Genomic DNA, 23,630 nt, shown 5'->3' on the forward strand with positions numbered 1-23,630 from the left:
TATCTTTTTACCATCTTCCTAAAACCCTCTGATTTTGTAGACTCCCACAGTGGGGATGAAGGTGATGGTGAGGAGCAGGCTCTGGTGGCTCTGGCAGAAGAGCAGCCCCGTGCTGTGTGTGCAGGCAGCCTGTACCCACTGCCCAGCAGCCTCCAGAGCTGGGGGATGCTCCCCAAGGAGCTGCCCTGCTGGCAGGACGTGGCTGTGGTGGGAGCAGGGCTGGGAGATGCTTCCCAGCTCCTGCGTCAGGAAATGCAGCTCTCCACATCAACGGCATCTCCTGACCCCAGGAGTTAACAGATGGTAATTTTATGCAAGAGAGTGGCTGGAGTGGCTTCCTGATGTAAATTAGTGACAAACTCCCTGATTGCCTTAAGCACCCTCTGTAATGGAGGTGTAGCTCTTTGCCAGCTTTAGCAGGGGTCACAGGAAAAGTCAGCTCCATCTCCTTGACTGTGTTTGTGACAAATTGGCTCCTTTTTGTTTGCAGTTCTCTGCATTTCTGATGGCTCATCTGAGCTGCAGGAGCAAAAGCAGAAGGGACAGCCCATCCATTGGTGAGACAGGTTCCTTGGAGCAGCCAGAAGGGCAGAGGCTGGGATGGGCTCTGATCTAACCTGCACAAAGTCTGGGTATCCCCAGCTGGGAATATTTGAATAACATCTTTTTTTGAGGTGGTTGTTGTCAACTGGTGTCATTATTTCATTGGAAAGGACAGAGGTGGAAGGGAAGGACTTCAAGTAGCTAGAACAGCTGAAATCCTAATCAGCAAAGGCAGATGTCCTCAGAATTAAAAACAGATGGGGAAAAAAAGAAAAAGAAAAATGGAAAGGAAATCTCAACTGCCCTGCAGAGGGAGAACTTGTCCTCAAGAACACAGTTTTTCATAAGATGCCAAGTCTGAAAAATGATGCATTTCTTTTGATGGATGGTTAGAAACACCCAGCTGTCATATTAAACCTTTTTAATGACACTTTAGCCTGGCCCATGCTGTGCCTGCTGACTGATTTTTCCCTAGAAGAAGCCTTTCACCACTCAGCCCCACCATACCTGGGTCCTGATATCCACATTTCCTGGCAGCAGGAGATGCTGTTGTGTGTCTAATTTAGGTGGACTCAGCTGGCCTGGTCCTTCAGCTTTTCCCTTTTTCTTTCTTTTAAAATGAACAGAGAGTCTTCATTTGTTTCACATGGGAATTAAAATTCTGTTCTTGCAAAACACTGACATAAATAATGAGTGCAGAGGGGCTGTTCCTGTGCTTAAGTGCTTTGCTGGATTTAGGCCTAAACTTTCCAAATGAGGTGTTTTTAAGTACCCACGGAAATACAGGGAAGTTAAAGGATAAATAAACTGAGTGCAATACAGAAGGTTATTGCAGTAATAATTGAGACCTAAATAGATTGGTGTTTTTATTTCTTAAACACCTGTGGTTTTTTGAAAGAGGCTGAAAAATATGTAGGATTTCTGGAATTTTATCAAGTGAGGGGTATTGTGGAGGCATCAGATCTGTGCTGCAAACAGACATACAAAATTGTCTTCAAAATCCTGTGGTATTGTTGTGGTTCTGGTCATTCTAAGCCTAATTATGAATGGAATTTAAAATACCATGTTCAGCAGATCTAATATTTGTGTCATGTCTAGGTATTTCCTTTGTCTCTTTAAAACATGTTTATCTTGCAAAAGCCTAATCAAGGTTTCGGGGCTTAATGCTAAAATTGATGTTTTCCTTGCCTGTAGGTTTTGGTCTGTTTTACTGTATCCTAAAGGAATTTGAATTTACATAATCTTTTTAAAGTAATTTTAAGTAATTGTGCTAAAAGTGAGCAGTGAGGGATAATGCTTTGTAACTTAGAGAAACACCTGCTTCATCTTAAAAAGAAAAAAGAAAATCAACAGGTAGACTGCTGTAAATTAGAAGTTTTTTGTTGGAAAGATGGGAGGTGAAGCTTCCTGTGAAAGGAATGGGAAATCTGAACTCTTTCTAATTCATGACTGTAGTCAGCTTGGTAGTAATATAAGAATTACTCTTTCTAACCCACCTAAAATTAAAGTTTCTAAAATCAGCTTTAAGTTTTAGAGACAGGTGTTCCTGACCATGGAACACCAGGTGTAGAGGGGCAGCAATGCCTCAGCTGAGACCGGTTCTGTTTGCAGAGAACATGAATTTAAAGTCTCAATTTTGCCTTCAGGAGAAAACATTGGCTCACACGATTTCTAGGGTCAGGTCTCCAGGGATGCAGACCTTGAAAGTGGGGATGCTGTTCAAAATGCCCTGGAGAGGGTTTTGCTGTGAATGAAATGAAATGAATGAAAAAAATGTCACTGGGTGACAGGTTGTGGGCGGGATGCTGTTACACACACATCCCCTTTCCCTGGATTCCTGTAGCTCATTGGAATTGGTAAATCTGTGGTGTAAATAGATGTTCCTCCATTCTCTCAGCCCCTCAGTGCCACGTTTCTCTCTCACAGGCTGTACTCTGATTATCTGTACTTCGCCAGCGCCAACAAATCCGCGGAGGATTTCCACGAGAAGGTGGCGGAGTCGCTGCAGCTGTTTGAGGGCTGTGTGCTGGACTTCTCCCTGCGAGCCTGTGTCTACAACAACACCCTCAACAACGCCATGCCCGTACGTATCCCCTGCCACCTGGGGCTCCTTGCTCTTTTCAACAATTCACAGAATTGTTTGAAATCTTCCAGGTTGGAAGAGCCTTCAAGATCATTGAGTCAACCCAGGCCCAACCCCTCAACTGAACCCTGTCCCCCAGTGCCACATCCAGGCTTTGTTAAACACACCCAGGGATGGGGACTGCACCACCTCCCTGGGCAGCCATTCCAGAGCTTTATCACTCTATTTTTCCTAATATCCAACCTGCATTTCCCTTGAGGCTGTGTGCTCTGGCTGTGTCAGTGCTGCTGCAGAAAGAGCCCAGCCCCAGCTGATCACAGGCACCTTTCAGGAGCTGTGAGAGTGATGGGGGCAGCCCTGAGTCTCCTTTTCTCCAGGCTGAGCACCCCCAGCTCCCTCAGGGGCTCCTCACAGGGTTTGTGTTCCCAGCCCCTCTGGATGTGCTCAGTGTCCCAAGGTCCTTCCCAAGCTGAGGGGCCAGAGCTGGGCACAGCACTCCAGGTGTGCCCTCACAGTGCTGAGTACACAATGACCTCCCTGCTCCTCTGGCCACACCATTCCTGACCCAGGCCAGCAGCCTTTGGCCTTCTTGGCCACCAGGGCACTCTGCTGGCTCATGTCCACCCTGCTGTCCACCAGGTCCCTTTCTGCCTGGGCACTGTCCAGCTGGACAGCCTGATGGGAAGGTTGTCAAAACACCAAAATCTTGTGCAAGGAAGCAGCGAGAAATCAAAACTTTCTCCCTCTTCATTTGTAAAGTGGAGGGTATAAATATATATGTAGACATGCAAAAGATGGTGTGGGGGCCCAGCTGTCTCCTCAGCCTGTTCCCTGCTGAATGCCAACAGGGATAACACAGCTTTCCTATTGTGCAAGTGCATGGAGAGCACATTTAGTGAAGATTACAATTTAATGTGCAAGCTTTTTGCAGATGTCTCCAAAAAAGTAGCTCTGGCAAAGATCTTTGCAGTACCAAATTGCCTCAAAATCAGAATAAATTATGTGTTCTTTTGTAAGAAAAGGCTGCCAATAACTAGATAAAATCTTTTTTTTTTTTTTAATTGTCCATGCCAGAAAATTATACAAGGAAACACAAAAACTGCTGGCAGGGGAATGGATAAGTATTACAGGCTTACAATTCCAAAATTCACAATTTTAGCATAGAACTGACTTCAGATTTTGCTCGAGGGCAGAGAATAATATGGAAGAGATGGACTGGAAGTATCTCATCTGGCCAGTTTGCCATTCAATCCCCTTTTATTTGCTCAGGATTTGGAGGGAATAGTTCCCTCCTTTGCCTCTGGGGTGAAGTTATTGCCTCTTCCCCTGGATAAAATAACAGTACAAGTGCATTCCATGGGCTGGGGCCCTGCAGCAGCAGCAGCAGAGCAAACAGGACACTGCTCTCTCTCTCACCAGGTGGGCTGGAGCTGCTCAGCCCTGACTGAGCCCCCAGGGCTCCCTCACACACCACTTGCTGCTGGGCAGCATCACAGAATTTTCCAGCCATCTGCTTGCACAAATGTATTCCTTCCAGTGAGGCAGAGAAAGGCAGAGAGAGAACCAGAAGGAAAGATTTTCCTCTTTATGTTCATCCTCAGGGTGCAGAACCCGTCTCCATTTGTTCTCTTGAAGAAGATGCTTTTGGAATTGAGCAGAGGAGGCCTCTTTCCTTCCATAGAGCCACAAGCAGGTGCTTGTAATGAAACCCACATGCCAACTGTGCTCCTCAGTGGCCTTTTTTAGCTTCTTCTTCAGCCAAGTTGCTAAATCTGTTGTGCTCGTGGTTTGCTGTGCACTGAAGGAGTGAGGATTGCTGTCCCTGGTGAGCTCATTAGGTTGCTAATTCTGTGCCTGTGCCAGGAAAAGAAGGGGTTTGCTGTTTGTTAATGTGTTTCTGGAACCAGAGAGGTGTCCTGGGCATCCTGGCTGCTGATGGATGCTGAGGGGTAAGAAAGGGGTGTTTAGCACTGGAATCAGTGGCAAGAACATTATCCAGAGAAAGGCACAGTGACCAGGGTGATCCCAGCCTGCCAGCACCAGGAGTGCACAAGGAAGATGGAGAAACTATTTACAAGAGCCTGGAGTGAGAAAAGAAACATTAAACCGCAAGTTTGCCCCAGTGCTGAGTGGAATGAGGCACTGACTGAGGGCTGGGGACATGGACACATTTTATGAAAAATCCTTTTGCCAGGATTTTTTCTCCTGAGAAGCTGAGAAGTCTCAGAAGAAAAGAAAAACAATGGTTATCTGCTGCTGTGGAATGCAGCAGGTGCATCTTTGATTGGTCTCATGTGGTTATTTTTAATTAATGGCCAATCACAGTCCAGCTCTCTCAGACTCTTGTTAGTCACAAGATTTTGTTATCATTCCATTCTTTTCCTTTCCTTGCCAGACTTCTGATGAAATCCTTTCTTCTATTCTTTTAGTATAGGTTTAGTATATAATTTTCTTTTAATATAATATATATCATAAAATAGTAAATCAGCCTTCTGAAACATAGAATCAACATTCTCATCTCTTCCCTCATCCTGGGACCCTGCAAACACCACCACACTGCCCTGCCAGAATTATTTTGAATTATCCCATCTTAGCCTGGTGTCTTCATCAACTAAAGAGTTCCAGGTTCTGGTGTAGCACATTTATAAAGAAATCTGCTAAATGTGGAGACTTGTGTTATAAACAGGCAAAGACACGCATCAGAATCACTTGGGATAATAATAATTCAGCAATAATTCAAAATAAGGCTTTTTTAGGGGAATTTAGGTATCATTGTATGTCATGGGGCAGTGTCAGGAGTGAAAGGAGCTGTTGTCTGACTTGATGGGCTCTGTGGTAATGTGAGCTGAAGATGTTAAGTCTCTTTTATGAAAGATACTTAAGACTGGGGATTCATGTTCCTCTCCTCTGAGCCTGAAGGGATTTAGAAAAATGTTTATAAGCACAGTTGGAGGTTGGACTTTTTAAGAACACCAAGGCTACTCTTTTTATGTTTCAACTTGTTATGTAAAATTGAGGAGGGAAGAAAAACAGAGATAAGGGCAGGAGAGGCTGAAAATCTGCTTTTTCCCCCTCTCTGATCTGGCTCTCTGGGTACTCAGACAAGGCACCATCAATGCAGCTGCAGCTGAGATCTCAACTTAATTATTGCAATCAGGGGATGCAGCAAAATGCACCCAAATCTAACACCTGACAGTGAGGCAGAATATTTGTCCTGCTCATGGCAGTGTGACCTGCAATGGAATCATTTCGGTTGGAAAAGTCCTGTAAGGTCACTGAGTCCAAGTTTTAATGCAGCACTGCCAAACCCACCCCTGAACTATGTCCCCAAGGTGAAATCAAACTGAAATAAGCAGCCTTAGGGTCTGGAGAAGGGGCAGGACTGAGCATCTGCCCTTGAATTGCTGTTCATCAGGGGCTGAGAGCCCTCAGTGTCTCCATGAAGGCTCCAAGCACAGAGAGCTTGGCTGAGCATCCTTCTCCAGATAATTGTGTCTGTGCAGCACTTCTGCACACACCTGTGGCTGCTGCACCTTGGTAAAATGACATCTCTCACCAGCAGAAAAGCTCTTTGCGAAGATTTCTTTAAGCTGTTCAGAAAATGAGAGGAAGATTTAAAAATATTCACATTCTTTCTTTCTGTCATTCCTTAAAAGCACATTTTTGGGATTTTTTATTTTTTTTGTCCCCAGATAACAGAGTTGAGTGTTGTTTTGTGTTGTAAGGTGAACTAATTTGGTTGTTTTTGTTCTTATAGGTGAGGTTGCAGGTAGGGCTCTATGTTGTGTATCTCCTGGACTGGCTGACAGTTTTTAACAAAGATCAGATCCTTGTTCTTCGCCTGGAGGACCATGCCTCAAACATGAGGTACACCATGCACATGGTGTTCCAGTTCCTGGATCTGGGTAAGTGCTTGCTGGCTGGTTTAAGTGTGCAAAATCATTATTATCCTCTTTCTTTTAGGTTATTTTTGCTTTAATAAGGGACAAAAAGAGAAGCAGAGGAATTTGGCTTGAAGGATGCATTACTCTCATTGCCTGGAGTCAAGCAAAATTAAATTCTCAAATGCCTGGCGTTAGAAGATCTTAGTAAGAGTATATAAAGGAAAAAAAAAAATCCAGACCACTCAGAATGCAGGGATTTATCTTCCCACACAGGAGCCAGCCCTGCTCCTGAAGGCACCCAGGGCTTGTTTGCCACGGGCTTACGGAGATGCAAAGTTATCCCTCCCAATTTTAACAAACTGAAGTGCTACCAGCCCAGAACCTGAATCTGAGCATGATGAAAGGTTGTGTTTGTAGCTGAGGAGAAGGGAGAAATTGTGTTTTTGCTGTGCTGATTGAGACATCTGTTGCTAATCCTGGGAAGAAATGCCGGCAGACAAAACGTTGCCCAATGTTGATTTGACAGTAGCAAGAGAATGAAAATGTGGCTGAAAAATCGTCTGTCTGGTCCAAGGCTTGGTCTAGATGATGGGAAAGCTTGGATGGAGCAGGCTGAACAGATGAAAAGCTTGGCATCTGCTTCCTGAGTGTGGTTTGTGCTGGAAAACTCCCTAGGATTTTATCTTGCTCGTGCACATTTGTTCCCAAAGTGGGGTGTCACTGCACCTGTGTCCACTGTGATCCCACTGCCAGCCTCCAAAATAAACAAACCAGAGCTTTCCTGAGTGCTGAGTGAGGCTTGTGGGGTTTCTGTGGGGTATTAGTCAGCTCACACCATGCAATGAAACAGCAGCATAAAATACCTGCAGCTCCAGAGTGGAGGGGAAGTTGCCTTCAATCACTGGGTTTTTTCTGAAAATAGCTATTTTCCTCCAAGAGTGATTTATGCTGCTGTTTATAGAGAGGATTAATTAATAGGAGAGGAACATGTATTATTTCCATATTTACCAGTAGTGATTTACTTTACTGATCTAAGCCTGTATTCAATATTCTGAAACATTCTGGCTGCCAACAAAAATTACATTTTTCTCCCCATGGCAAACCTTCTGATTCAGTCATTAGATTTCTTTAGGATGGGGATTCTGGGGGGAAATAGTTGAAGGTAATATTCTCTTTTTCCACAGGACCTCTGAGTGAGAAACAAGAAGCTCTGATTACCAAGAGTCCTGCATCCAACGCACGAAGACCTGAGGACAGAAGCCTGGGCCCCATGCTGCCAACCACCAAGGCAATTTTAAGAGATTTCTATAGGCCTTTTAATACAAAACTGGCACAAGTTCTTTTTGATGATGCTTTTTTATGGAAGAGGACATAACGTGTAAATTTCTTGCCACAGCTACAGTGCTTAACGGAGTTTTTATTTTTTTAAATTCTATTTTTGTGCGTGGATATTTTACTTTTTTTTTTTCCCATTCCAAAGAGCAGCCGATGGGTGAGCTGAGAGTCTCACCTTCAGCCAGCACACATCTCAACAGCTCTGCCACATTTTCCTTGGGAGAATGGAAAGCATCTTGCTTTAATCAGTTTATTGCAGCTTCTCTCACCCCTGCAAAGGAGTGGACAAGCATCAGGACAATGATGTCTTACACTCTTCCACAGGGGTGTTGAAGTGGAACCTTCTCTGAGATGCTGCAACACAGAGTCAGCATCAGTTTCCTACAGTTACACTTATAATCTCTCATTTCATTTTCAATATATGTTATTCACTCATTTTTTTTCAAGCAATCAATGTCATTTAGTCATTAAAATTTTTAATTGAATTCAGCCTGAAGTTCTGTTTCTTTTTGTCAGCCTGTTTAAAAATGGTCTGCACTAACACTGAGTGTGTTTCCTTAACTCTGAAAGAAAGATGAAGTGAATTCACATAAATTTTCAAGTCTCATTTATATCTTCAAGATAAATGGACTTTCCTAGCCACAGTTCTTGTAAAAGAAAATTTTATAATCCAGGTGAGAATGGATGGCTGAAACCTAAACAGGCCAATTTGGTGTTTAGCACAACGAATTCATTGCCTTCCATATTTTGTTCATGAAAGTATGGATATGTATAATTTACTCATATCACTCACACATTTTCCCAGGAAACCACTTTTAAATCAAAGGCCATTCCTGGCCATGAAGGGCTTTTATGGATATTCCTGCTAAATTCTGCAGAATTACTCTTCTCCACTGTGAAGGAATACACATTTTAAAAGCCATATGACATTTTGTTATTAAAATCAAAAATGAGCAGGATTCTCAATACCTTGCAGAAAGGATGTGTTACCTGACGAATTAGGTTATGTGTTTCCCTCTTCAGGAAAAATGTCCATATTTAGTTAAAGAAGTTGAGATATGCAGACTTGTGGAAAAAACCCTAATATTTTGAAAGTTATGGAGAAACTTTGGACTACCTGAAAGTTTTCATTTGACAAAAAAAGCAGTTTTTTTCTATGGATGTACAGCAATTCAATCTTTAATTTCAAACACAGCTGGTTAGGTCACTGTCAGCAATAATATGCAGCCTTCCTCAGATGAAAATCCCACCTAAGCAAGAGATTTTTTAAGAAACAAATATGAATGCTACCTGTTGATCATTTCCTCTCACGGCTAACCTATTTCCTCCTGAATGTGTGTTGAGTGGGTCAAAGGAAGCTCCTGTCCAGCTGACAGCTACCAAACCCCCAGAGAATCCTCTCTGATTGCCTTCACTTGTCCTTTCAACCACAATGCAGTTTTATTGATGGTTTCACAGTATTACAAATATTACAGGTAACTTCTCCCTATCCCCCTCCATGGGGACTTACTATTCACTTCACATGTTTCTAAACTGAGAATTAATGCTGAAAACTTGATGGATCCTGCACATTTCACACGGGGCTATGATTGCTGACATGTGAGATGTTGTGCAACAGAAGACTGTTCCTAGGTTCTTTGCCAACTGGTAATGTGCTGTTTAAAAAAGGATTCAATCTGGGCTTTGAAAAGCCTAAAATAAGTAATTTAATGAAGTATTCTAGACAACCAGAACAGATTAGTTCTAGTTCAAAAATGCTCAGAGACCAAAAATGGTTGGAGAGCTGAGAATGGACTACTTTAGGTAAAGTACAAATAGAAGTATCATGGGACTGTGAAACAGGGACTCAGAATAACTTGCTACCATTTGTAAATGTAAAAAATTTAATCAACAACTTATTTACACCAAAGAGTTCACTCAGCTGTGCTTTGATTTGGAATCAACACTGTGTGGTCAGGATAACTCTACACAGATGTTTCCTAACCTGGCCTGCCACAGTCAAATATTTCCATTTAGTTGTCAACTACAGCCATGATCTAATGATATAATTTTACCAGCCCTAGAAGTTAATTAATACATCTGTCCTTTTCATTAGCTTGAGCACTGAACAGCTCACACACTGATTTGTGCCTGTGGTCCTTCTGAAAGTCTTCAGTGAGGCTGATTTTATGTCTCCATCTCCTCCATGAGCTCCGAAATAGGCTCTCCTGCTTTTAACACATTGTAGTGTGTTGGGTTGTGGCATGACTAAGAATCAGACAGCAGCAAATACTGGTCAAGTCGTCGTTTTGGAGGTAAGGATATCGCTCTGTAGCTCAGGCTGTAAAAATAAAATTGATTTGGTGACTCAGAATGAAACAAACCAGCGTTTCTTCAAGTGATGTGGCTGTGCTGGTAGTCAGAGCTCCTCTTCTTCAGCCACAGCCACCCAGTGGCTTCACAGCAAATCTCTACACAGGACAAGGCTCCCCCAAGCTCTTCCAGTTCCTTTTACCTTTCTGCTGACAATTCTGGCTGTGAAAAAAAATCAATCTTTTTTGTTATTAGTCACTGTAGCACTGAGGTGACCCGCAACCCCAAAAGAGCAATCTGCCAAGAAATTGGAATTAACATCAAGACAACATGTTTTCATTTTTGGTGTCTTGTGCCAGAGCACAGCAATGGCTCCTTGCAAAGACCTCAGAAACTCCGTGTCTCACGCTGTGCTTTTGCTCTTATCTCTGCTGAACAAAACTAATCAAAGATGCAGCTTTCCTGAGTGCAGAGGCACTGAGGAAAGGGTTGTTTCCAAATGTTCTCGCTGCTACTGCAGAGGAATGTGAAATGTGTTTTCTGTGAGACCTTGAGTGTTTGGGCCAAGCACCTTGGCTGTCTGGAAGAGGGACAATAAAAACAAAGGGAAACAGGCACTGCTTGACGTGGAAAAGGATGTGTTGTTATCTGCTGAGTCCAAGCCACAGACCTTGAGCTTCAGCTTGGAAAACTGAGGAAAAATTGTGAAGTTGTTGCAGTTCTGAATGTGTCTCTCTGCCAAGAAATTAATCTGTTTTCCAACTAGGCCAAACGTTCTTTTGTTAAAGACAAGGCACAAGAGTGTCACAAAAAGTCATTTCTGCTTGAGCCCCCTCACACAGGTGAGGGGACATTCAATAGGACCACAGGACAGGGCCTAAATCTGCATCAGGGTAAGTTTAGGTTGGATTTTAGGAGAAATTCCTTCTGAAAGGGCTGTCAAGCATGGAACAGGGCAGAGAAGTCACCAACTCTAGAGGGATTTAGAGGACCTGTGGATGTGGGGACATGGGTTAGTGGTGGCCTTAGCAGTGCTGGGGGACAGTTTGAGATCTCAGAGGTCTTTTCCAATCTTAATTCCACGAGCAGTGTGTTTCCAACAGGAATTCTTGTCTTGCAGTACCATCTCGTGGCCAAGCCCAGCACTGCCATGAACACGGGTTTTTCCTGCTCTGGAAAAAGAGGCAAATGCAAAAGGAAAAAATAATTTCTACTTCTTTTCAGATGCTCACAGGAATACAATTTCCAGTGCAGCTCTGGAGCTGGTGAGCGTGTGGGGAAGTGCTGGCTTGGCACAGCCTCAGCATTGTAGAATCACAGAATCATTTAGGATGGGAAAGACCCCTGAGATCATTGAGACAGAGACCCCAGCCCAGCCAAGGCAACCACTGCCCCATGTCCCCAAGTGCCACATCCACACAGCTTTTAAATCCCTCCAGGGATGGAGACTCCACTCTTTCCATGTAGAATTTCCCCCTAAAATCCAATTTAACCTCCTGCAAGCTGAGGCCTTTCCTTGTCCTGTCCCTTGTTGGGAAAAGAGACTGACCTCACCTTATTCAGGGGAAGATGTCACCAGGAGCTGCTCCCCTCTGCTGGATTCCTCCCTGTCCTGCTGGGGACAGATGCTCAGGAGCCACAGCTCCTGTGAAAAAAAAACCCTGCACTGCCTCAATCAATAGAGAGACCCTCAAAAAGATTGCCAGCGTGGCAGGGGCCTAATAGGCCACCAGGCTGCAAGCCGCCATTAAAATTAGAGGCCTGCTGTGTCTGTATTAAGGCACAATTAGCAGAAAATAAGGTCTGTAGGAGACATAAATAGTAATAACTGCATCAGAGGAAAGTCACTTTGCCTCACCCTCGTCATTTCTGAACTTGCCTTTGCTGGGTGAAAAACTTCCAGCAGTTGATGTGATGGTGCCTCAGCTGGGCTGGCAGGGGTGGAAGATCTACTGAAAAAATGCTAAAAATACAACTCAAGTGATTGGAAATTGCAGTTTAGTCTCTGAAGGAGCAGTTGGTGCGTGACACTGAACAGCAGGGCAGCTGCACAGGACACCTTCCTTGAGGAAAATGGGGCAGATTTCCAGTTCTTTCCTCAGTCTGGGAATGTCTCACACACTTGGAAAATTATTTCTTCCTCTATTAATGAGGATGAATGAGGAAAAGGAAAGGCTCTGGTGTTATTCAGAAGGCTACAGTAGCTGAATTACCTCAGAGCAGCTCCCAAAACTTCATTTAATTTAAGCTACAGAGGCCTAAGCAATAGATGACTTGCAAATAACTTGGGGTTTAGCTTTTAAAGAAGCTAAAACCAGCACATCCTGATTATTGAACACACTGGGTGTGTCAGAGACCAAACATTTGGGGCTGCTGCTGCACTGTCTGGGTGGTTAATTGGGACAACACACATTATTTCCTCCTCTAGATTGTTGAAATTAGAGATAGAAAGCAAAGAAAACTTCTGTCCATCAATACAAGCTGGGCACCCCTACAGGGCAAGGAGGCAAAGGCTGTGGTAAAACAGCTACAGAAAGGAATGGAGAAATGGGAAAAAAATAAGAAAGGAATCCTACAGCTGTGTCTAGTGAGATCCTGGAATGCTGAGAACAAATTGCTGACACAAAATTGCACAGAAAAAAGTAAAGCCAAGCAAGGCAACCAAAAAAAAACACCCAGAAGAAATAAGACAGAGAAATAAGCAGAAAGGGATGTGTGGCTGTAAGATGAAAAGCTGATTTTTTTTTTTTTTTTTTTTTTTTTTTTACCATCTGAAAAGGCTTAGGAAAGGAAAATAATGATATCACCTGGGAAAGTGTGTTGGCTTGACTGGAAAGGATCAGCTGAGCCCACTGCAGACTTTGCTTTTGTTGTTCATTGCACTGAGAGGTTTAAATTCAGCATCAGGGGTGGGATCCATAGAAATGTGGGTTCCTCACTTCCTCTGCCTGGATTGTACCAGACTCAAATGCTCCATTTAAGCTTGGGAAGGAGCAAACGCTGAAAGGGAACAGAACAATTATTGAGGGGAAGGTCTGACAAAAGAGCAAGAGGTGCTTGGCTGGATTAAGAGTCTGAAGGAGAGGCTAAAAGCTGCATTTCTGGCTAAAAAAGAGGAAAGGATTTGCATTAGAGATGTCTCAGGTATCATCTGTCCCTGAGTGCAGCCTTCCGTGAGAGGAGCCATAAAAGAGCAAGATGTATAACAGGTGGCAAAAATACAACATGCCTTTTATTTTGGGCTCTGTCTGGGGGAAAACTCACTGGTTTCAGGTGTTGGGGTGTGCTGCTGCTGACAGAGGCAGGTGGGGTGCAGCACTTTGCCACCCCAGCCCTCATCTGCAGCTCTGAGGGGTCACCAGGCAATTTTTTATTTTCCAGTGATGTAAAAGCAGCAAGAAGTAAGCATGACTGGGCCAGCAGCACACCACGAGAGGGCAGGGCATAGCTGGAAATTCAGCTGCAGCTGGAAATCCAGTGCCACGCCAGAGGCAGCCCCTTGTCCTGCATCTCAGGACACCTGGAAGGTGGGAAAAGGGGAAAAGGAGGGACATGGCTGCTAGTGTGCATCTGGTGGGCAAAAACCCCAGAGATTTCACCAGAATTGCAGCAAGTGGGGGAGAGAAATTGGTTCTCATGCTATGGAACATGATCACACACACACAACATAACACAATATAACTCATAACTTATGCAAAACATAACTGGGAGAGTTAGAAGGGCTGAAATACACTCAGCAGTGCAATTTACACACAGTATTATAGAAGTTTTTGTGTTGGAAAAAACCTTTAAGGCCATCAAATCCCCCCTCATGGCATTGATGCTCCTCACACAGAGCCAGTGGCATCACAATCCTGTGACAGTGTTCACAGGGGTCCGAGGATGAGAGAAGAGATGAGGATCTGACTCCATGTTTCAGAAGGCTGATTTATTATTTTATGATATATATTACATTAAAACTATACTAAAAGAATAGAAGAAAGAATTTCATCAGAAGGATTGCTAAGAATAGAAAAAGAAAGAATGATAACAAAGGCTTGTGGCTCGGACTCTCTGTCCGAGCCAGCTGACTGTGATTGGCCATTAATTAGAAACAACCACATGAGACCAATCACAGATGCACCTGTTGCATTCCACAGCAGCAGATAATAATTTACATTTTGTTCCTGAGACCTCTCAGCTTCTCAAGAGGAAAAATCTTAAAGAAAGGATTTTTCATAAAAGATATCTGTGACACAATCCGACTTCTCTCTCCTGCTTGAGCCAACCAGAACTGGGGGAACTTAAACTCACTCTGATCCACACTGCTGAATTCAAACCCCTTCTCAAACCTCAGTGCAATTTTGGAGGTGCCAAATAAAAATCCCAATTCCTTGCTGTCAGTGGCAAACATAAGCCCATCTCCTCTGAGTTTATCATTTCAGTGGGATATTCAGTTATCCTGTACCAGGATTTGTCAGGAAAAGGAGCCATGAACAATTGATCCCCACTGAAAGTCCCTCCTGGGACAGTGGCACACTCAGCAGCAAGCTCAGTGTTCATGGAATCATTAACAGCATTTCCTGAGGCTCTGGTGCCTCACAGTGATATTACCAAACCAAGCACTCTGGAGCATTTCTTGCTTCAGTAGTACTATTAATCCATGAAAAAAAAAGTTTCTTAGACTGAAAAAAAAAAAAAAAAAAATTAAATAACACCTACCAAGCTGGCAAATGTGAGTCAGTCCTTGGCAGTGCTGTGTCATACAGCCCTGGGTGAATCCTGGAACATTTGTTCCCAGTCCAAAGCCAAATGAACAGGAAGCCTGGCCTATCCAATGCTTAATATGTGCCTTTCTAAAACTGGATTTAAAAATATTTCACTGCAGCAGGTGGTGCTGCAGAGCAGTCCTGTCATTCTAACCATGCCTGAGCTTTTGTGCTGCTGCGTTTGAGAAGAGCTGAATTTATACATTTTCATTGGGCTGCTCTCAATAGTTTGCCTTTCTTCTGTACAGAAGTGAATATTTCCTAATGAACACCCCAGTAGGTACCTCTTGCTCTGGAATTACAGGCTGGGGGGCAAAGGCAGCACAGCGGGAGCTTTGAAACAGAACAATTCAGCAAGAAATCAAAGCCCTGAGCTTCTGAAGCCAGGAGGTTCAAAGCACTCGGAGGAGCAGCAGTGAATGGTTGTGAGCACGATAAAACCTCAGGAGGCAGGAGCTGTAGGTGGCCAGCACTGCAGGAGCCTGGGTTTGCTCAGAGGCAGCAAATTGGGAATTTTAACACTTATATTGAGGAACTGATGTGCTGGAGAGCTGAAGAACTCAGGGCAGAGAGGGGTGAAAGGCTCCAGGTGCAGCCCTGTGAGGGTGAGCTGATTCATTGTAGGGAAACTGAGGCACGTTTCTCTACAACTGAGGCAGATTTGGTCCTTCAGCTGCAGAGAGAACCAGCTAACCAGAGACGTTTGTTTCAAAAATCTGTTACTGCTCCAAGGACTCCTTTTTTTAAGATCCACACATTCTTCATTTTTTACATCTTTTGTATTTTCTTTACTTCCAGGATTGCTCCATCATGGATTTTCCCACAGACAACAGACCCCGCTCATGGTTGTAATCACCAAACCTGAAGGAAATTATGATCTTGCAGTTATCCTCTGCTTCCTTGGGATTCAGAAAGCCTCAAGGATCTTATCCTCACATCCTCCTCAAACCTCAAGGAAACCTCAAACAACAGCCCTGGGCTAACCTTGCCTTCCCCTCAAGGCTGTCTAACCTCAGGAGGCAAACCAGCCATGCTGGCTTGGCTTTACACCTAAACTGGGAGTAAAGTAGCACAAAAAGTTCCTTGTCTCATGAGATAAACTGGAAAAAAAAATAAAGAAGGTAACCAAGTGTCGCAGACATGTTTTATGAAAAATTCAGGATTTTTCCTCCTGAGAAGCTGAGAGGTCTCAGGAACAAAATGTAAACATTGATTATCTGCTGCTGTGGAATGCAACAGGTGCATCTGGGATTGGTCTCATGTGGTTTCTAATTAATGGCCAATCACAGTCAGCTGGCTCGGACAGAGAGCCCGAGCCACAAACCTTTGTTATTCATTCTTTCCTATTCTATTCTTAGCAATCCTTCTGATGAAAACCTTTCTTCTATTCTGTTAGTATAGTTTTAATGTAATATATATAAAATAATAAATAATATACATAATAATAAAAGTAAAAAATAATAATAAAATAATAAAATAAACATTTTCTATTTATTATTATTATTTTATATAATAAAATAATAAAATAAATATTTTAACTATACTAAAATTCTTTTAGTATAGTTTTAATGTAATATATATAAAATAATAAATATAATACATAAGAAAAATAATAAATAATATACGTAAAATAATAAATCAGCCTTGTGAAACATGGAGTCAGATCCTCATCTCTTCCCTCAATCCAAAAAGCCCTGTGAACACCATCACAACCAAGGTAATCCAAGTTACTCACACATGGCTCCAGGTGAGTCTGAAGGACAGTGGAGAGAGTTTGGTCAGGTTTGCATCCAGGCATGGGGAAAAATTCCCCTGCTGCAAGGAACCAGCCCAGTGTTTGCTTTCTGGTTGCTTTAAAAGGACAAGGCAAAAGGGGATATGTGGAATGTAACTGATTAGAATGAGGAGCTTGAACAACATCCTGAGATTGTTTTGGTACATGGAGCTGTTCACAAATCTTTGTGAGGGTAGCCAAAAACTGGTTGTCATTAAGTCCAAGAACCACTAAAATACTGAATTTGTTTTCTTATAAAAATATTTTATATACTTTGAAACATGTACATTGTTAAAAATGCACATTGTTATTTAGCTCCATCCAGGCCTGGGTTTCCTAATATATTTATCCTGATTTTCCCTGGAGCAACCAATCTCCACACACATGCTGCAGATTTTCTGCTTTGCCATAGAACCCATTTCCCAGAATAAGCTGGGCTGGTTCCTGGCTGTCCTTGAAGCATTTCCACACCAGCCCAGGTTTAGTGAGCAGATACAACACAAAGGGCTCAGGTTTGCAGGCCAGGGAGATGCAAACACTTGCAGAATGCCAAAGTTTTTTGATGGAATCACAAAAAGTGGAAGGGACCTCAAAAACCACCAGGTTCCAATCCCCCACCACAATCAGGGACCCTGCTAATGTAACACATGCATTTTAAAACCCATCAGGAAGAATATTGAAGTATAAATATTTTTTCCCCCTGAACTACAATCCCTCAAAGTTACTCCATGTTAAGGATAAGGAAAATGCACACATTGACATGCAAAGCCCTGAGAATATTATTCAAGAAAAGCATCTCTAGGTGAGTCACAATAGGAAATGCATATGCCCAAAATGTGCATGCAGCGCTGTTCATTGCAGTTTAGAAATCATTTTACGCGTTTAAAGTCAATTTGAATATGACTGTAAGGGGCAGCAGCAGCAATTCCCAGTATCTACAATTTTGTTTTTGTATTTTATTGAATGTATTTGGGAAAAGAATTGCCTTCCCTTGCTCCAGCATGAAAATGAAATGAAATGAAATGAAATGAAATGAAATGAAATGAAATGAAATGAAATGAAATGAAATGAAACTCACCCTTGCACAGCAGAGCAGAAGCCTGGGTGTTGGACAGGAGTTGGTGCCACCACATTCTCACCAGCAGGGACATCCATCCCTCCTGCAGACAGCCAGGTGTGCACTGCAGGGAACGTGGGACAGCTGCAGAGGGTGGGACAGTGCCAAAGTCACCCGTGGAGAGCACAACACAAGTTCTCCAAAGCCCTGGTGTCGCAGACATCTTTTTATGAAAAATCCTTTCTTTAAGATTTTTCCTCTTGAGAAGCTAAGAAGCCTCAGGAACAAAATGCAAACAATGATTATCTGCTGCTGTGGAATGCAACAGGTGCATCTGGGATTGGTCTCATGTGGTTGTTTCTAATTAATGGCCAATCACAGTCAGCTGGCTCAGACTCTCTGTCCCAGACACAAGCCTTTGTTATCATTCTTTCTTCTTCTATTCTTAGCTGGCCTTCTGATGAAATCCTTTCTTCTATTCTTTTAGTATAGTTTTAATGTAATATATATCATAAAATAATAAATCAAGCCTTCAGAAACATGGAGTCAGATCGTCTTCCCTCAACATAAGACCCCTGAGAACACCATCACACCCTGGGCCTCCTCTGGGTGCTTATTTTGGTGAAAAAACACTTCCTTTCTTCTCCACTAATCCTGCTTCAGCCAGCCCTAGCTGTTTTCTCCATTGTTTGCTCCACCCAGGGCAGGTCACAGCTCAGCAGGTCCTGGGCAAACAGGAGTGCATCCAACACACCTGCTGGGACCCAGCTGGAGGAGCATTCCTCACACCAGGAGTTTGCTCTGACCAGCACATCCAAGCTCCAGGCGTGGGCTGCTGTCTTGGCTGCGTGAGTCAGAGGGCTGGAGTGGCCTAGTTCTAGTAAAAGAGGCACTTTGGGGTGAAATGTTCAATCTTCTCATCCCTGGAAGAAAATGTCTCATCAAAGTTTTATACAGCCTTGGGATCTTGGTGTTTCATCAACAAGGCCTTTCCAGATGCATAAATAAGTAAAGACTGGAATATCATAAATTGATGGTCCAGAGGAAAACTGAAAAAAAAAAATCAAGCATTTACTCAAAATTTATGAACATTTATGTACACATTTGGAAGTTCATCCAACAGCAATACTGCTGCTCTTGCAGGAAATAAAAGTAACTGGGAATCTCCCACATCACTCCTCCTTTCTCCCTGGGGTATTTCACCTTTGACTGAGCTCCTGAATGTGTTTCTGGGATAAGTGGTGGAGAATGTGAGGCATAGGTCACTCCAGATGGGGTTTTAGGGACCATCCTAAAGTGAGCATCCATTTATAAGGCAACCTTGCATTTCATGGGATGGGAGTTGATGACCCAAATGGTCTTTTCTAACTTCTTATTTAACAAAATTAGTGAAAGAAATGCTTGCTGTTCTGGGGCTCTTTTTAATTGCCAGGATGAAGCTCTTATATAATAAAGAGAAGATTTTAATTGGCCATAATAATGTAAAAGGTTTGATCTCTTTGTACTCATCATCCACCTCCCTAGTGAAAATAACATTTTTTTTTTCTTTACAAGAGCAATAATTAGACAAAAATTACTGTTTGCAGTGAGGTTTTTTCAGTCTACCTCTACAGAAAATCCAGTTCTACAATGCCCCATCCCTGGAACTGCCCCAGGCCAGGCTGGATGGGGTCCTGAGCACCTGACCTAGTGGGTGGTTTGCCTACCCATGGCAGGGGGTTGGAACAACATGAGCTTTGCTGTCCCTCACAGCCCAAACCATTCTGTGATTCCATTAAAAAATGATAATTTTCCAAAATTACAAACTTTTAAGAAAATTACAAGCTTTTTAGAAAATAGAGATTTGGGCTGTTAAAGTACTCTAGGGTGCCTCAAACACTGCATTTATTCCTATGCATTATTTTCCATCCTTCCCAAATATCCTTGAAATTATTCAGAATCCTCTGTTTCTCATGGCCCTGCAGTGCTGCTTGTTGGGCCAACACAGACTGGTAGAGGGGAATTATCAACTGCAGGGTGGTTACCCCACCCCAGAAGACAAAAATAACCCAGGCTGCTGTTAATTGAGCCCTTGGGGTGGATTAGAGTGAGATGACACTGAACAATCAGTGTTTGTAAATATACACATAAAGAGTATTGTAGATATATTGTAGATATTGTAAATATACACATAAAGAAAGTTAATTGTAGAAAAATTGGGTTGCACAGGAAAACAGGTATGGAGCTGGTTGGGTTGTTGCTATCCATAGGTTTATGGAATATAAAAGCATAAAAACATCACTTAAGAAAATGTAGAAGAAGAGAGGGATGGCAACAGAAAGATTTCACCACCTGTAAGCCTTGTGATGAGACGTATTGAAATTTTGATGAGTGTTGGTCAAAGCCACAGTTGCAGTCTGGATCCATGGGGTGGTGGGAGAAATCCTAAAGAGAAATCCCAAAGATGCAGGGGCAGAAAGCCCCAGGACCATTTCTATCACTCAGGTTTAATGGGAATGCCCAGGTACCTCCCCTGGGGCAGGGAGATTCAACTGGATGATGGAATATTGTGGATCAGATACCTCAGGAGCCTTTGACACCTTCCAAGGGGATTCAGCTGGTACCACATCAGTGCTGCTGGGTCAGCTGTGGCCCATCAGAGAGGGCAACACCTTCAGGCCATCTGTGGGTTCACCACAGCTGAGGACAAAGACTCAGGTCCTGCCTGCCAGGGCTCTCCTCCTTCCTCTTCTCGATCATCACCATCTCTAGTCTGACATGGGCTGACATATAGTCTACAGTCTGACATCCTCTGTATCATTCTACAGAGGATGGGATTCAGCCAAAGCAACCACAGAACATTCATTCTGTACAGGTACTGATAAATGTCAGTTTTACTCAGCACTCCTACACAAGGTTCTTGGACCATGGTGTTCTACAAGGCAAAAGATCTCTAAAAACCATTTGGTCACATAAGAAGTTCTATATTTTCAGATCATTACAGATTAAATAAATGAAAAAAACATAGTATAAAACATGTGAGCTGCTGCTAATGCCATGTATTGAAAGAGGCAAAGTCCAAACCTATGAAATATGAGATTAATTAAAATAACACATTAGTGCTTTTTCTGAAACTTGCATTTCCCTGTTTCCTACTTCATTTTCACGCTTGCCTTCCCAGCCACATAGGCTAGAAATGAACCTCTTTTTAAAAGAAAGTTGAGACTCTTGCACATTAAATAAGTTCAGCTGAAGGAGCCCTAAAGAAAATATTCCTTGCCAGGTGAGCTGTAATAAAACCTGCCATGGGAGTGCTGGGTGATCTCCTGGTGCCTGGCTGATCTCCAGCCCTCTGCCAGGTCAAGGCAAACACTGGAAACCAAGGCAATGAAGAAATCCCATGGTTTTGTTTATTCATTACTTTTGTTTTATTTGTTTATTCATTACTGCCTCATTATTTACCCCATTACTGCTGCAGGTGATTCAGTTCCTCAGGTAGAGTTCCTCAAAGCCAAGCATTTGCGTTCCTCTGTTTTCACAAGATTCTGCTCAGGCTTTGACCCTAAACCAACATATTTCTGGGCTTTTACCATGACAAACACCATTTAAATAAAAAAATGCCCTTTCTGTTCTAGCACCTGAGACTCTCAGGAAATACCAAATCTGTGCTGAGCTAAAGGAGGAGGAAGTGCCAGCTCAGGAAAATGGAGCAGGCCTTGAATCAATTAGCACCACATGGTTTTATTTAATGCCTTTATTATGGTTTCTACTCAAAAGCCAGCCCTTGCCCAGTTACATAAAGCTATCATTTTCTGGATGGCAGGACTGGAACTGTCTCTACAAAATCTGATATTATTTTGGTTCATTATTCCAAGAAATGTTACTCTTTACTTTTGCTAAGCTCAAGGAAGCAGAAAGAGGCTGACACAGTTTGGAAGAAAACAGGCATGAATTTTGTAAAGCAGTGATTGCATGGGTGAATGAAATGTACAGAGAGACACTGTCACAATTCCAGGTGCCATCGTGTTCAGTTGGACACATCCATGGAGAAAATGGGACAGATACACAAATCAAGTTAATTTATTAATCCATTAATTACACAATCCATTAAACCCCAAACTTTAATTTTTATCCCTGCTCCTTCCCAGTCCCTCAAGGCAACCTCCTGGAGGGTGGTGGAGCTGGTGAAGGATATGCTGAGACAGAAATCTTGGCACAGATTTCTGTCTTCTGGGACAGAAATCTTGATTTATCAACCTATCTACCAATTACAGTCTTAAACTCAGAGGAAAATTTTGTTACATAGTAATTTTCCACAGATTTTTTAAAATAGCGATATACAAAGCCAGTGAACATCACCCTTTGACAATTTTATCCAATGTTATAATTTTTTAAATATGCTTTTGATCCACTCTGAAAGTGGAATCGTGTAAATCCTGAGTTATCCCCCTTGGCATTGAGGAGCTGATACCAATGTACAGCCACAGATTTGAGTCAGCTGAAGATCCAGCCTTGGGGATGTTCCCATATCCTAGGAATATTATAGAGCTCATTGTGTTCCTGCCCTTCTCTTCTTGTTTCCTCCAACTCTTCCTTTTTCCCAAATAATTTTCCCAAATATTGAGGAAAATTTCTTGCCACTTCTCCTCCCCCTTTAACACCAATTCCCATAATCAGTTATATCATACTTATTTTAGAGTTTGTACTGTACATAAAATCTCAGACTATACATTTCCATATATTTTCTATACAAAATGCCAAATACTTCTTTAAACTTTGGCTTACATGAAGAATAAAAGGAATAAAGTCAGATAATTAGAAATTTTGAAGGTTTGAAAATTAAAGGAAGAGTATACATATTTAAAAAAAAAAAAAAAAAAAGGAAGAAATCAGCATTTGAACACATCTTCCTGAAATCTCCTGTCTGCTTACTCTGCTTCATGGTTGAACTGTCAAAACCCTCTACAAAATGATCTGTGGATCTACGATCTACTCTCTTTGCAGAGCTGACATTTTACAGCTGGAAACAAGCACAGAAACAGGGGTTTGTGTTGCTGTTGAATACAGGACCAGTTTCACTGACTTCCAAGGTGTTAGCCAAGCAATATGTGACTTTTTGATATAATTTTTATTTAAGAAAGAAAAGAAAATTCAAATTAAAATCTGAACTGAAATCTCTATTTTAGTGAAAAATACTTTCAAGGCCTGACCCCACTCTGCCTCATGCCTGACAGTGCTACAGACTGAGACCTCATAACTGAGAAGTTGTTTATTTAAATCACCACAAAATCACAAATAACTGCAAATAAAGTACTTGAAGTTTCCAACTGTCCATGACCAGAACCACAACCACAGCCTGAGTTTTGAGTCCATGGTTTCACTCCAAGTTAGTTAAATAGAACATGAGTTGGTTAATCAGAACAGTGGGGTTTTGAGGATATTTTCTTTGGGAATTCCTGCAGTAGTTACTGTGGAATAGCACATAAAATAATCACAGCCTTCCAAGTGTTAATTGCTCTAAAAAGCAGGATAAAGATTATACTCCTGACATGCAGCCAACTTGGAAATTATCCTCTTATTAAAGCTCTGACCTGAGAAGAAAAAACCTGTGACTCAGGACTCATGAGAACATGAAAAAATACAGTAGGAGCTTTTCTACTTTTTGTTCCCTCTTTCCTTCAGGGATAACAATAACAGCAATAACAACAACATAGGTTCTACCATTTTTAAGACTGAAAATGTTTCCTTGGTTGCATCATAATGACTTTGCTTGGATTGCCTGGGCTCAGCATGGCACCTTATAATGAGCCTTTTTATTAGTGTTTAAGGGTAATCATATATTTTTTTTGCAATCAGAAAATTGGACTAATTTTACTTTTTTTGGATGAAAATCCAGATGAGATCAATGGCACATATGTCTGACTGCAGCACAGTA

The 23,630-nt window shown here is 42.3% G+C and overlaps 1 protein-coding gene across 3 annotated transcripts in view; it reads left to right on the top strand.

Annotated features, from left to right (window-relative positions):
* CHST15 (carbohydrate sulfotransferase 15) overlaps window positions 1–8,334 on the top strand; it is a 45,876-nt gene extending 37,542 nt beyond the window's left edge. For all 3 annotated transcript variants that reach the window (XM_054277333.1, XM_054277334.1, XM_054277332.1), the window contains exons 6-8: window positions 2,470–2,626; window positions 6,384–6,531; window positions 7,695–8,334. In XM_054277333.1, coding sequence (XP_054133308.1) covers window positions 2,470–2,626; window positions 6,384–6,531; window positions 7,695–7,885 — 496 coding nt within the window. In that variant the 3' untranslated portion in view covers window positions 7,886–8,334. The remainder of the gene's footprint in view (window positions 1–2,469; window positions 2,627–6,383; window positions 6,532–7,694) is intronic.
* Window positions 8,335–23,630: the final 15,296 nt, after the last annotated feature.

This window comes from Melozone crissalis, unplaced genomic scaffold (genome assembly GCF_028551555.1).
Source record: "Melozone crissalis strain CALT ecotype California unplaced genomic scaffold, PUWL_Pcris_2 ptg000019l_1, whole genome shotgun sequence".
Lineage (NCBI taxonomy): Eukaryota > Metazoa > Chordata > Aves > Passeriformes > Passerellidae > Melozone > Melozone crissalis.